The 13,620-nt window shown below is 42.1% G+C and overlaps 1 protein-coding gene and 1 long non-coding RNA gene across 5 annotated transcripts; one reads left to right on the forward strand and one right to left on the reverse strand.

Annotated features, from left to right (window-relative positions):
- LOC136711083 (uncharacterized) lies at positions 1-4,290 on the forward strand. Of its 2 annotated transcripts, none has more exons than XM_066687063.1 (6): positions 1-150; positions 1,638-1,693; positions 1,802-2,125; positions 2,222-2,509; positions 2,597-2,893; positions 3,506-4,290. In XM_066687063.1, the coding sequence occupies exons 2-6, from the start codon at positions 1,651-1,653 to the stop codon at positions 3,775-3,777; spliced, it is 1,224 nt and encodes a 407-aa protein (XP_066543160.1). In that variant the 5' UTR covers positions 1-150; positions 1,638-1,650; the 3' UTR covers positions 3,778-4,290. The 2 variants fall into 2 exon arrangements, with proteins under 2 accessions (XP_066543160.1, XP_066543161.1); XM_066687064.1 differs by having other exon boundaries at positions 1,641-1,693.
- Positions 4,291-8,488: 4,198 nt separating this feature from the next.
- LOC136771804 (uncharacterized) lies at positions 8,489-13,488 on the reverse strand. 3 transcript variants are annotated; one of them, XR_010822375.1, is made up of 4 exons: positions 13,416-13,488; positions 12,641-12,693; positions 12,205-12,537; positions 8,489-12,048 (listed from the first exon to the last, which is right to left on the reverse strand). It is a non-coding gene; the product is annotated as an uncharacterized LOC136771804 (long non-coding RNA). The 3 variants fall into 3 exon arrangements; XR_010822374.1 differs by having other exon boundaries at positions 8,489-11,794; positions 11,959-12,537; XR_010822373.1 differs by having other exon boundaries at positions 8,489-12,537.
- Between the last annotated feature and the right edge of the window lie 132 nt (positions 13,489-13,620).

Consider the following 13,620-nt stretch of genomic DNA (forward strand, 5'->3'; position numbering starts at 1 on the left):
ATTGTTTGTAACCGTTGATGTAGGTGGGTGCTGGCACACCTGTGCTGAAGATAAAGCCAACACATGCTGTTTCCTGTCTGGTTTGCACTAAAGGAAAATGGCTACTGAGTGAGAATACTACAGAGACATACTGAGAGGATATTTGGGTTGGTGAGTTGGGACACGGCTTGATCGGCAATCGCTGTGTGTCTTATTCTTGTGTTTGGTCATCCTCCCACCTCAGACTTTCTTCTGTGTTTTATGTTGGTGTGTTTTATTGCTGTGCATCACACGTGCACTGCTCACTTTTAATTTACTTTAGCTCCGCAGTGTTTAAAAATAGGATTGCGTACCCCTGCCTAGTATTTTAAATGACCTTCGTTGTCCAAATTGTCTGTCTGGTTTTATTCTATTACTGTTCAGAGTATCTGAAAATTGAGTATCTGCAGTAATTGTGCCTTAGGCTTTTCAGTGACATGTATCTATTTATTGATTTACTTACTGAGATCTGTGTACAAGATTATCAATTTATATTGCTGTTTTGGCTTCAAACCTAGTCATGTTCCCTTATAAGATTATAGATGTGTGTGTATTTATAAATATGTTGTTTATTCACATTATTTAATATTCATTCTATGATACTGAATTATTTGTGGCTCTCTGGTATTACCCTGTTATTTCAGACTCTTGAATCAGTAAATCTGTTTTGCTAATGTAAAGTATTGGATCTTTTAGGACACTGTAAGGACAATATATTAATGGTGTGTGTATAATAAATAAGTTATTTGCCATAATTGTTGGCTTGTTGTCCTGCATACAACCCTGCAGTCACTCTTGTCTCACCCAGTTTGAGATCTAGGAGGTCATGAGAGGTCACTCACCTTTTTTAAGGTGGCATGGTCATTTGCATATTCTAAATTATTTGAATATATAAACAGTAGCATGCTTCACTACACTTACAACTTCTGCTTATAAAACGTTCTTAGTTTAAAATGAAATTTACTCTGATTCGTTGTCTGGCTGATAGAGGGGTGTGGACTGGCGTCCTATCATTTGCATGTATCTATGCTTGCCGGGATCGGTTTTGACGATGGATGGATGGATGGATGTATGTAACAAAACTTAAAAACAGATGGAATTATGAATCCTTGATTCATGCTGGGACACAGACAGGTTCATATTCAACAGCTTGTCCTGCTGGGTCTTTTAATAATAAACCTAATACACATTTAAGGAAAAGCCCTGCCTCACATTAGTTGCAAATTCAGTTATATTTTACCTGTGACTGTGACAAATAAATGAGAATCCACAAAAACTATTAGTTTACCCACACAGACTTAAACCTATTTCATAGTACTATATTCAATACAGTCGTTTTAGGATTGCATAGGATTATTGTATAATGAACCCTTGTATAAATCCCCTCTTCCTCTCCCACTAGCCATCTTTCTCTCTCAATTACCTGTGACTCCACCACCCTCTATCCTCCTCCTTCACCACGACAAACTTAGATCTGCCTCGATCCCAATCTTTCATATTCGATATATATCTTTCCTTGCATGTGTCTGCCATTTCATTCTGATCAGTGGTTACAGGACCCATTTTCTCCGGACTGTATGACTAAACAATAATATTCAAAGTAATAATAGTCTTCTCAGCAGGTGTCTCAGCATGAGGATCTGCTGGATTATTCTGGCTGTGACTGTCACTGCAGGTAGGTGATCAGGATTCTTGGTTTATTTCATTTCCATTAATAAGCACATGACCAGTGGTGCTGCTGTGTCTCAGTCTGTCTCTGCACTGTGTCTCTCTGTCTCCTCAGATCCTGTCACAGTGTCAGTGAGAGTCGGGGACTCTGTCACTCTGCCCTGTGATGGATCAGCCTGCAGAGGGACTCCTGTAGAGCAGCTCTACATTAAGTGGCAGACAGTGGATCAGGATGTCTATGTGTTCAGGAGAGGCACAGTCCACCCCGGCCCTGGGTTTGAGAACAGAGCTGAGGTTCCCCTGGAGAGTATCAGACAGGGGGACTTCTCTCTGACCCTCCAGCACACACTGCTCTCTGATGGAGAGATATACGAGTGTTTCTGTGAGGGACAGAGAAAACAGGATGCTTTTCTCGGAGATGTCAGTCTCACCATCACAGGTAAGAATCTGAATGTCTTGATTCCCATGTCCTCCCATCCCCACCCCAACACACACAAACACCTGGTTTCTTATGTACAACATGTTCTCTCCACAGGCCGTGAGGAGAGCAGCTCTGTCTCCTATGGGCAGCCCCTGAGCCTCCGTCTGTACAGCAGGGCAGCTGTGACAGTGCGGTTTAACCCTGCGGGCGCTGGAGCCTCTCTCCCAGTGTGTGCTGTAGAGGGCGGCACCGTGACCCCTGACCCTGCCTATGTGCCTCGAGTCTCAGGGCAGGAGCAGGAGGTCACACTGTCTGCACTGACCTTCACTGACCAGGGCTCCTACACAGTGCTGGACTCCAAGAGCAGACAGACCATCAGCACTGTGGCCGTCACTGTGACAGGTAGGACAGGGGCCGGGCTCTACTGGAGATCAGGGCTGAGATGAGAGACAGGACTCGGGCTGATGTTCTCCTGTTTCATCCTCTCAGCTCACAGAGACGCCCTCACCCTGCCGTCTGGAGCCTCGCTGTCTCTCCCGCTCTACTCTCCTGGGCTGGTGGAGGTGCTGTTCGCTGCTGCAGGAGAGGGAGCCTGTGTGTCAGTGTGCTCTGTGGAGAGGGACACAGTGTTCAGTCCCGGCCCCGGGTACGAGCAGAGAGTGTCCGTGCAGAGCGGCTCTCTGACCCTGCGATCACTCACAGCAGCTGACCAGGGAAACTACACAGTGAGGGACTCCAGCACCGACCACACCGTCAGCACCGTCTCTGTGTCTGTCACTGCAGAGGGTGCGTGTCCCTATAATAACACTGTTATACACTGTATAGGGTGTGTCTCAGCTCTGGTGCTTGGGGCACACTGACCTGATTTTATTTAATTAAACTTAATTGAACTCACAATAATCAATAACAATAACATTAGAAGTTAGATATAAAATGATAAGGCACTTGTATTCAATAACATTTTGTAAGATTAACTAATTAAGAAGTCATATTATGCAAAATATGAAATGAAGTATCTGAATACTAGAGCCAGCAAGTCCTTGGGGCTTGGGTTCATTAATGTACCTGTTCAATGGTACCCACAGTACAAAGCAACGTACACTTTTATAGGGCTACACTATATCATGGCAAATGTTCTTTATTAAAGCAATGTATTCGTGTAATTGGGTCATTTGAGAGCTTAGGTGGAACAAACAGCAGACAGTGAGCCCCAGACCTGGTCTGAGAATAACTGCACTGTGTGACCAAACAACACTGGGACTGGAGTCCAGACTGAGGGCCCTGACATCAGTGCAGAAATGTGCTGAATGGACCTCTGTGCTGCTGTCCCACTGAGAGACCTCTACTGCAATACTCAGTGACCAAAGTCATTTTACTGCTTTGTTGTTTCTCTTCTAGAATCGGTGTTCCCGGTTGGCCTGGTCACAGGGATCTTAGTGCTGATCTCAGTGCTGGGACTCGCTCTGCTCTGCTGGTACAGATGGTGTCGCAATAAAGAGCGTGTGAGGATCACCGAGCCCCAGGTGCCCAGTGTGCAGCTCACAACCCAGGACTGCAGCTCAGAGCAGGAGGGCCCAGAGATCTCCACCCTGATGAGGAACAGACACACCCCGGCCAAAGCCAATGGGAACGGGAGTGTGATGAATCAGGTGGTAAATTCAGTCCTTTAGAAACTATTGGAGCAATTATCTCAAAATCTATGGCCTCCTGAGGGAAGAATTCCCTTCTCTGACTTGCTTAATTGATTAAACGCTCCCATGTGTTCCCAGTATTTAGAAACTGGTGATTTAGGGTGATCCACAAGATTAAGTGGATTGGGGCTCTCCAGGACTAGGGTTGGACACCCCTGGTGTAGATTGTGTTTGTGTGTGTATTTTTTCCTGTTTCTAGAGGTCTTATCAGATTGGAAGAGTAATAATGTTCTTGTATTTTGCAAGATCAATGTGGCACCTATGGTTATATTTGGATATATTATAACATATAACATAACCAGTTTCTCCAGGGCTGAGATGCTGGTGGCATCAGCTCCTGAGACCCACTGCAAGACTGTGGGCATGTAAATATGTTCACTTTGTCACAGTTGTGTTTTTAATTATTGTTTGGTATTGAACCTGATTTTCCTAACCCTGTTATACAGTGAGGGAAAAAAGTATTTGATCCCCTGCTGATTTTGTACGTTTGCCCACTGACAAAGAAATGATCAGTCTATAATTTTAATGGTAGGTGTGTTTTTACAGTGAAAGACAGAATAACAACAAAAAAATCCAGAAAAACGCATTTCAAAAAAGTTATAAATTGATTTGCATGTTAATGAGTGAAATAAGTATTTCACCCCTTCGACTTAGTACTTGGTGGCAAAACCCTTGTTGGCAATCACAGAGGTCAGATGGCCACCAGGTTTGCACACATCTCAGGAGGGATTTTGTCCCACTCCTCTTTGCAGATCCTCTCCAAGTCATTAAGGTTTCGAGGCTGAGGTTTGGCAACTCGAACCTTCAGCTCCCTCCACAGATTGTCTATGGGATTAAGGTCTGGAGACTGGCTAGGCCACTCCAGGACCTTAATGTGCTTCTTCTTGAGCCACTCCTTTGTTGCCTTGGCTGTGTGTTTTGGGTCATTGTCATGCTGGAATACCCATCCACGACCCATTTTCAATGCCCTGGCTGGGAAGGAGGTTCTCACCCAAGATTTGATGGTACATGGCCCCGTCCATCGTCCCTTGGATGCGGTGCAGTTGTCCTGTCCCCTTAGCAGAAAAACACCCCCAAAGCATAATGTTTCCACCTCCATGTTTGACGGTGGGGATGGTGTTCTTGGGGTCATTCCTCCTCCTCCAAACACAGCAAGTTGAGATGATGCCAAAGAGCTCGATTTTGGTCTCATCTGACCACAACACTTTAACCCAGTTCTCCTCTGAATCATTCAGATGTTCAATGGCAAACTTCAGACGGGCCTGTACATGTGCTTTCTTGAGCAGGGTGACCTTGCAGGGGCTGCAGGATTTCAGTCCTTCACGGTGTAGTGTGTTACCAATTGTTTCTTTGGTGACTATGGTCCCAGCTGCCTTGAGATCATTAACAAGATCCTCCCGTGTAGTTCTGGGCTGATTCCTCACCGTTCTCATGATCATTGAAACTCCACGAGGTGAGATCTTGCATGGAGCCCCAGACCGAGGGAGACTGACAGTTATTTTGTGTTTCTTCCATTTGCGAATAATCGCACCAACTGTTGTCACCTTCTCACCAAGCTGCTTGGTGATGGTCTTGTAGCCCATTCCAGCCTTGTGTAGGTCTACAATCTTGTCGCTGACATCCTTGGACAGCTCTTTGGTCTTGGCCATAGTGGAGAGTTTGGAATCTGATTGATTGATTGCTTCTGTGGACAGGTGTCTTTTATACAGGTAACGAGCTGAGATTAGGAGAGTCCCTTTAAGAGAGTGCTCCTAATCTCAGCTCGTTACCTGTATAAAAGACACCTGGGAGCAAGAAATCTTGCTGATTGATAGGGGATCAAATACTTATTTCCCTCATTAACATGCAAATCAATTGATAACTTTTTTGAAATGCGTTTTTCTGGATTTTTTTGCTGTTATTCTGTCTCTCACTGTTAAAATACACCTACCATTAAAATTATAGACTGATCATTTCTTTGTCAGTGGGCAAACGTACAAAATCAGCAGGGGATCAAATACTTTTTTTCTCCTCACTGTAATCTGGCCCTTATTCTGCATGTTTTCACACTCTGCCTTGCGTGTTGTACTGGGATTTCCCATTGCAGTCCTCAAATTGTATATTATTTGATTTCCATATAAAATACTGCATTATTCTAATACTTATACCACTTCTAATAATTATAATAATACTACAGTAAATATATGTACATGGGGCTTTAATAGATTATTTGTATTATTATTCAGTCGTCACAACTCTGTGCTACGAATCCTGGTAAAAAAATACCCTACATACCTAATTTCATTACCTATAATATAGCATATTGTCTATGATTTGATCATGCTTTAAAGTATTTAACCATGTGGTTTCCCTTTTTAATACTGTACTATACACTCACCTAAAGGATTATTAGGAACACCATACTAATACTGTGTTTGACCCCCTTTCGCCTTCAGAACTGCCTTAATTCTACGTGGCATTGATTCAACAAGGTGCTGAAAGCATTCTTTAGAAATCTTGGCCCATATTGATAGGATAGCATCTTGCAGTTGATGGAGATTTGTGGGATGCACATCCAGGGCACGAAGCTCCCGTTCCACCACATCCCAAAGATGCTCTATTGGCTTGAGATCTGGTGACTGTGGGGGCCAGTTTAGTACAGTGAACTCATTGTCATGTTCAAGAAACCAATTTGAAATGATTCGACCTTTGTGACATGGTGCATTATCCTGCTGGAAGTAGCCATCAGAGGATGGGTACATGGTGGTCATAAAGGGATGGACATGGTCAGAAACAATGCTCAGGTAGGCCGTGGCATTTAAACAATGCCCAATTGGCACTAAGGGGCCTAAAGTGTGCCAAGAAAACATCCCCCACACCATTACACCACCACCACCAGCCTGCACAGTGGTAACAAGGCATGATGGATCCATGTTCTCATTCTGTTTACGCCAAATTCTGACTCTACCATCTGAATGTCTCAACAGAAATCGAGACTCATCAGACCAGGCAACATTTTTCCAGTCTTCAACTGTCCAATTTTGGTGAGCTTGTGCAAATTGTAGCCTCTTTTTCCTATTTGTAGTGGAGATGAGTGGTACCCGGTGGGGTCTTCTGCTGTTGTAGCCCATCCGCCTCAAGGTTGTACGTGTTGTGGCTTCACAAATGCTTTGCTGCATACCTCGGTTGTAACGAGTGGTTATTTCAGTCAAAGTTGCTCTTCTATCAGCTTGAATCAGTCGGCCCATTCTCCTCTGACCTCTAGCATCAACAAGGCATTTTCGCCCACAGGACTGCCGCATACTGGATGTTTTTCCCTTTTCACACCATTCTTTGTAAACCCTAGAAATGGTTGTGCATGAATATCCCAGTAACTGAGCAGATTGTGAAATACTCAGACCGGCCCGTCTGGCACCAACAACCATGCCACGCTCAAAATTGCTTAAATCACCTTTCTTTCCCATTCAGACATTCAGTTTGGAGTTCAGGAGATTGTCTTGACCAGGACCACACCCCTAAATGCATTGAAGCAACTGCCATGTGATTGGTTGGTTAGATAATTGCATTAATGAGAAATTGAACAGGTGTTCCTAATAATCCTTTAGGTGAGTGTATACTAATACTTATTGCACTTCTAATATATACTGTCAAGGTCTCACCTACTATTCCTTCAGCTCACCACCAGAGGTCTCTCTCTCCCGAGTATTAATCCCGGTGCTTCTTTCTCTCAGTTCCCGCATCACTCAGTCACATTACATTCCTTCTATTCACGTGCACTTGTTCTGTCTTTCCCTGTCCCCATTGGTCTTTCACCCTTTACCCAGTCATCCCTTTGTCCCTTAGCATAATCGCTAAGTCTTGTCTTCTCTCCTGAAACATTTCTGAGCATTATTCCTTGTTTAGACTCCTGTCTTCCTGTCCTTGACCACCTCTTTTGGATCTCCTGAACTGTTCCTGTTTTCCCTTCTCTATTTCCCCTCTTGGATTGGTTGCCTTTCTGCTTTGCTACTAAAGAGCCTGCACTTGGATCTATACACCTTGCCTTTGAGAAACGTTACATATATATTACATTAATCTTGTTTAATACCGTTTTATATTCTAATATGCATTCTACTTCTACAAATAATTTATACTACATTAAATTAATTGAATACTGTATTATAAACTTACTTATTTAACATCTAATACTAATAGAAATACATTATTTTTGTTTAATTTTGTTTAATACAGTTTTACATACTAATACATATTAGTACTTCTACTAGGCTACTAGTAATAATGATACTACATTACATTTAGCTTTGATACAGATTCATATTATTCACTACTCATACCTACATCTCAATTAATTCCCTGTACATTATACTGTATATACATTTTATTATACCATAATATACTATAATACACATTTATACCATATTACACTTTTATACTATAGCATACTATAGTATATTGTACTTACTACACCACTACATGTACATACTGCTTACTATACTCACATATACTTTCACATGCAGACAAAGTTTCTTAAGGAACTTTAGCATTCTAGTTTAGTATAGTAAACTTAAAATACCTACTTTTATAGAACCTCATACTATTTTCAGACACTAAAACAATAATGCCAACAAGTCAGACTATGTATGTTGGGCTTGGTTTTAAATGTGATGCAGCTTCATCTGCCCCCCACACAAACACCAGAACAGTTGTGAAGTCACAGTTCATATTCAACCTTTATTTCACATTGCGCCCTTCGGGAACCAATTGACAGGGTGCTATTCAGGATTCATGTAGACATGATGTACATAGTGGTGAACCATTAGGCACGGAGGAGAGAAAAACAAAAACTCCTGGTGGAGAAAATAAATCTCTGGGGGTCCAAGGCCTAACGGTTTTGCCTCCCCTCTAGGCAGAGTCACAGATTGTGTAGGTGTGGTATGCGTGTTGCGGTGAAGTGTCTGAGCCGGCCGTCCAGTACAGCGTTTAAACCGCAACAAGGTGAAATCCATTGTCCAGGCGTTCAGGAACATGGATCCAGTCTTTGGGGTCACTCTGTCACAGGTCCACGGCCGCAGTAACCATCTCTGATCCGCCAGTACAATCGGAGCAGGTTGCTCAGTGGGACAGGGCATGCAGGCGAGAGAAAAATAAGTGTAAATTAAAGCAGTTAACACTCTGCTCTCACAATTTAAATAACTCAAATTCCTACATTCCTCTATCCATTTGCTGACCTATTCCCTTGAGAATCTAAACTTTGCAAGTAATTTTGTTAATAAATACATAAATAAATAAAATAAAAAACATGCAGACACACACATAATAAACTCACCCACTCTCTGGTACAGTGCCCCTAAATTAAGGATATTTGGGAAAACATTAACAAGGCAATAACAAACTGCAAAATGACTATATACATACCTTTATTTGCTCCTGCTCACTTTGGTTTTGTGTTTTGGTAAAATAATGCATTAAAATGTATTATGAGGTAGTATAAACAAAATTGCACATTCAATTTACCCATTTGATATCAGTTATTTCTATATAGAAAAGACAAGTTTTTTTAGTGTTAGAGTTAAGTTATATTTACCAGTTTACAAGTAGTAAATTGGGTTTTTGTTGTTTTCATGCCCAGAACATTACTTGGGAAGCAGACTTGGTAAGATCCTGATTACAGCGTACCAAACTGGACATGAGATTGGAGGCAATATAAGGCACCACTGTCAATCAGACAGGTTATGGGGGGTACCAACTAAAAAGTATTCATATTCATATTCTGCCGTTGCCGTCAATGTCACGAAGACTTGTTTTCCTTAGAGCCACTTTGTACATTTTCCTATGCAGTTCAAAATTATTGTAAAATGGTGGCCATCTATGGTGTAGCTATTTTCTTTAGACTGAGAGCAAGATTTCTTAACCAAGTTGTAGATTAATCCACATTATCAGTATTATTTTTCCACCTGTTCAGACCAAGTTTGAGGTACAGCGCAGTCTGGACTCGGCTGATTTTTAGTCCAATTAAGGTGCACTAAGTCACCAGTACACTACAATCAACTTGTTTGTGGCAACTCATTACACATACAGTAATTAACTTTACTACTTGGCTAATATGTGTATCAGACATGAGCATGGCACAACAGAAAAATATCTGAAATGCAGAAATGGATCACCAATGGCCCTCACATATAGGGGGTGTATTCGTCACTACAATAAGGAAAAAAACACAGAACAATGTAAATGATCAAAGACAGGGGCATTCAATCTAAGCCAGTGGTTCCCAAACCAGTCCTGGGGGACCCTCTACCCTGTTGGGTTTTGTTCTAACCGAGCTCTCAATTACTTAATTGAACCTTATTTGAAGTAACAATCTGCTTAGATTTTATTTTAAATTGTGTAAGAAAATAGTTGTTTCTTCATGACATTTTTAATATAATTATATACTTAACTTAAAACCCTTACGGTTTAAAATAATTAAAAGTCTCTAATTTAGGGAATTATTAGTTCAATTAAGGTTTAAATTAAGTAATTAAGAGCTCGGTTGGAACAAAAACCAGCAGGGTAGGGGGTCCCCCAGGACTGGTTTAGGAACCACTGCTCTAAGCCTTTACCACTGGAATGAGACCTACACAATTGATCAGTTACACTCATAGGTGGATATATCTATGTTTGCACTATATGGTGTCATTATTGCATACGAGGTTTGTTTAGAGCGAGGCTTCATAGTTTAGCCGTTGACAAACTGCTTTGGACATTTTTTGATGCGGTCACCAATTTGAATGCAAGTTCATGTTTCCACTGCTTAGTAAATAAACAATCTAAATAGGATCAGCAGATGTATTTAATAGCTCAATTGAAATTTTAATAGTCTTAATGAGAGAGTTTTTTGGATTCTGACTTCTGCTGCTTAGACACACATTACACAGAAATATTTACATGTTGAGGGGAGAAAAAAAGTCTCAGGGTCAATAGTGAAGTTCAGCAGTACACTTATAAAGGAGTATGGACAGACTGAACAGTAGTGGGGAAAAAGGTCACGTTAGAGCACAGATAGGTGAAGCATTTTCATCCCTTAGGGGTTTGATTAATCAAAAGGCAGAGGCAGAGAGATTGAGTCTTCACAGGAACATGGGATCTGGGGTGGAGAGAGAGAGAGACACACATGACTCTAACAAAAGGCTCAGGGCTACAATGCAGAAAACCAAACAAACACATGGACTTCTTTTGAAGCTGGAATTTTAAGCAATTTGAAATCCATTTCCGTAGGGATGATACTGGTTGGTTTTAAATTGGTTTTCCTAAAACATTTGAGACAAAGATAGCATTTGCACGAATAACACTTTTTCCAAATTATAATGGTTTCAGGGATGATATCCGTGAAAGTTGGAGTGGACTGCAAAAATAGTTTTTAAATACAAGGGTTTCAATTTAAGGAGAGAATATAGATTGGGCTCCATCTTGGATCGTGCAGGAACAATTCACACATTGTATGAACACCATAATCGGTCACGTTTTGTTTTCCCAAGAGAAGCAATTTGAGTGATTTTTTTTTTCCCATTATTCTGTTGTCCCTGGGAGCTGGTTGGTTGGCAGAGAATACCCCTCCACCCCCAAAGCTATGTCACACACAAGTGTTTTAAAAGGAATCAGCCGAAGTCCTACAGGTACAGTGTGGGGACTACCATTTTTACTAATACCCCCCCCCCACACACTGCTTATTTATGTGTAAATAATACACAGAATTAGTATTGCCATTATGGATTTTGCCACTCATTGTAGTGCTTTGTTCCCTTTTCTCTGGCTTAGCAATACAGTTCTGTAGGACACGGTCATTCAGGGCTCACTACCTTAACGGCCTGCATCAGTCATGTGCTTATTGGGCATCAGACCTGTTGAGATTCTGTCCATCTCTCTCTCACTCTTCCCCTGAAACACAGTCCGTGCCCAATGATCACTGCAATCCCAGTGACAAGCAGCAGCACTGCCAGCACTGCACCCACCCTGGACCTCCCGAGAACCCCCGACCCTGCAAGACAAGGGTAGGTAAATTCAAGGGGGTTAAATACAATCAGCTTCAACAAGGGAGATAAAAAGCCTCAGGGGTCAGTGAGCAGCAGCCACGGCTGTGCTTCAGCTCTTCAGTGATCTGTGGACTCTAGTGGGACTCACTATCACATAACAGGCTCTTACCTCTCACAGTGTCACACACAGACACAGAGACGTTGCTGATGGTGTGGTTGGTGCTGCAGTCCCTCACTGTGTAGTTTCCCTGGTCAGCTGCTGTGAGTGAGCGCAGGGTCAGAGAACCGTTCTGCACTGACACTCTGTGTTCGTACCTCGGGCCAGGGCGGCTTGCTGTTCCCCTCTCCACAGCGCACACCGAGACAGAGGCTCCCTCTGTCTGTGACATGGGAATCAAGACATTCAGATTCCTACCTGTGATGGTGAGTCTGACATCTCCAAGAAAAGCATCCTGTTTTGTCTGTCCCTCACAAAAACACTTGTATATCTCTCCATCAGAAAACAGTGTGTGCTGGAGGGTCAGAGAGAAGTCCCCCTGTCTGATCCTCTCCAGGGGAACCTCAGCTCTGTTCTCAAACCCAGGACCGGGGTAGACTGTGCCTCTCCTGAACACATAGACATCCTGATCCACTGTCTGCCACTTAATGTAGAGCTGCTCTATAGGAGTCCCTCTGCAGGCTGATCCATCACAGGGCAGAGTGACAGAGTCCCCGACTCTCACTGACACTGAGACAGGATCTGAGGAGACTGAGAGACACAGTGCAGAGACAGACTGAGACACAGCAGCACCACTGGTCATGTGCTTATTAATGCAAAAGAAAGAAACAATCAGAGAATCCTGATCTCCTACCTGCAGTGACAGTCACAGCCAGAACAATCCAGCAGATCCTCATGCTGACAGTCCTGCAGTGAAGACTATTATTATTTGCATTATCATCACTTGATTTTACTATTATTTTTTAAAGCAGTTGGAAATAGGTTATGTAGACCATTGGTTCTCAATCCTGGTCCTGGGACCCCCTGCCCTGGTGTATTTTTGCTAAGAGCTGAGCTCGTAATTACTTAATTGAATGCTCAAATAAAAAATCTTTAAAAAAAATCATACATTGAACGGCAAGAACGGTAGGTGTGGTTAAAACACAGCGAACACGAATGCGTTGATTTGCTGGAAATTAGTAAGACATTTATTGCATGGAAAGAAAACAGTTTTATTTGATTTGATGTGTTCATTGCTGTGGGATAAATAGTTTGATAGTGAATTGAATACTTTAAGAAGAAGTTAACTTAATATTGAAAACTGTACCGATTAATGATCTATCTATTATTGTCTAGATCAGTGGTTTTCAAACTGGTCCAGGAGTATCCCCTGCCCTGCTGGTTTTTGTTCCAACCGAGTACTTAATTGCTTAATTGAATCCTTAATTGACCTAACAAAGCAACAAACCATTCAATTAAGTAATTAAGACCTAAGCTGGAACAAAACACAGCAGGGCAGGGGGTTCTCCTGGTTTGAAAACCCCTGGTCTAGTTTGCATGTGCACTCAAAATTCAAAATGAACAAAAGTATTTTTCTCTTAATTATTACTTCACAACAGTACTTATATAGACTTTACATTTCTACTCACGGATTTGTGTAACAGGGTGTATTTCTTCAGACACAAACACGATCCTTTACACGAGAACAAGTAGTAAGTGGCGATTAAAAGTTTAAATGGATTTGAAATTAGTGTCATTGACTGCTGCTTACAATTTGATCCAATGGGATGAGCGCTGCCCTGTATTGGCTACTTCATGTGTAAATAACGGAAGTTACATTTTGGACGCAGCCCA

Source organism: Amia ocellicauda, chromosome 15 (genome assembly GCF_036373705.1).
Source record: "Amia ocellicauda isolate fAmiCal2 chromosome 15, fAmiCal2.hap1, whole genome shotgun sequence".
NCBI classification, from domain to species: Eukaryota; Metazoa; Chordata; class Actinopteri; order Amiiformes; family Amiidae; genus Amia; species Amia ocellicauda.

Bases quoted from the DNA above. Each gene is read 5' to 3' on its own strand.
- LOC136711083 (XM_066687063.1), top strand. From the start codon at position 1,651: ATGAGGATCTGCTGGATTATTCTGGCTGTGACTGTCACTGCAG. The intron at 2,510-2,596 runs GTAGGACAGGGG...TCATCCTCTCAG, and splicing joins TGTGGCCGTCACTGTGACAG to CTCACAGAGACGCCCTCACC. The intron at 2,894-3,505 runs GTGCGTGTCCCT...TTTCTCTTCTAG, and splicing joins TGTGTCTGTCACTGCAGAGG to AATCGGTGTTCCCGGTTGGC.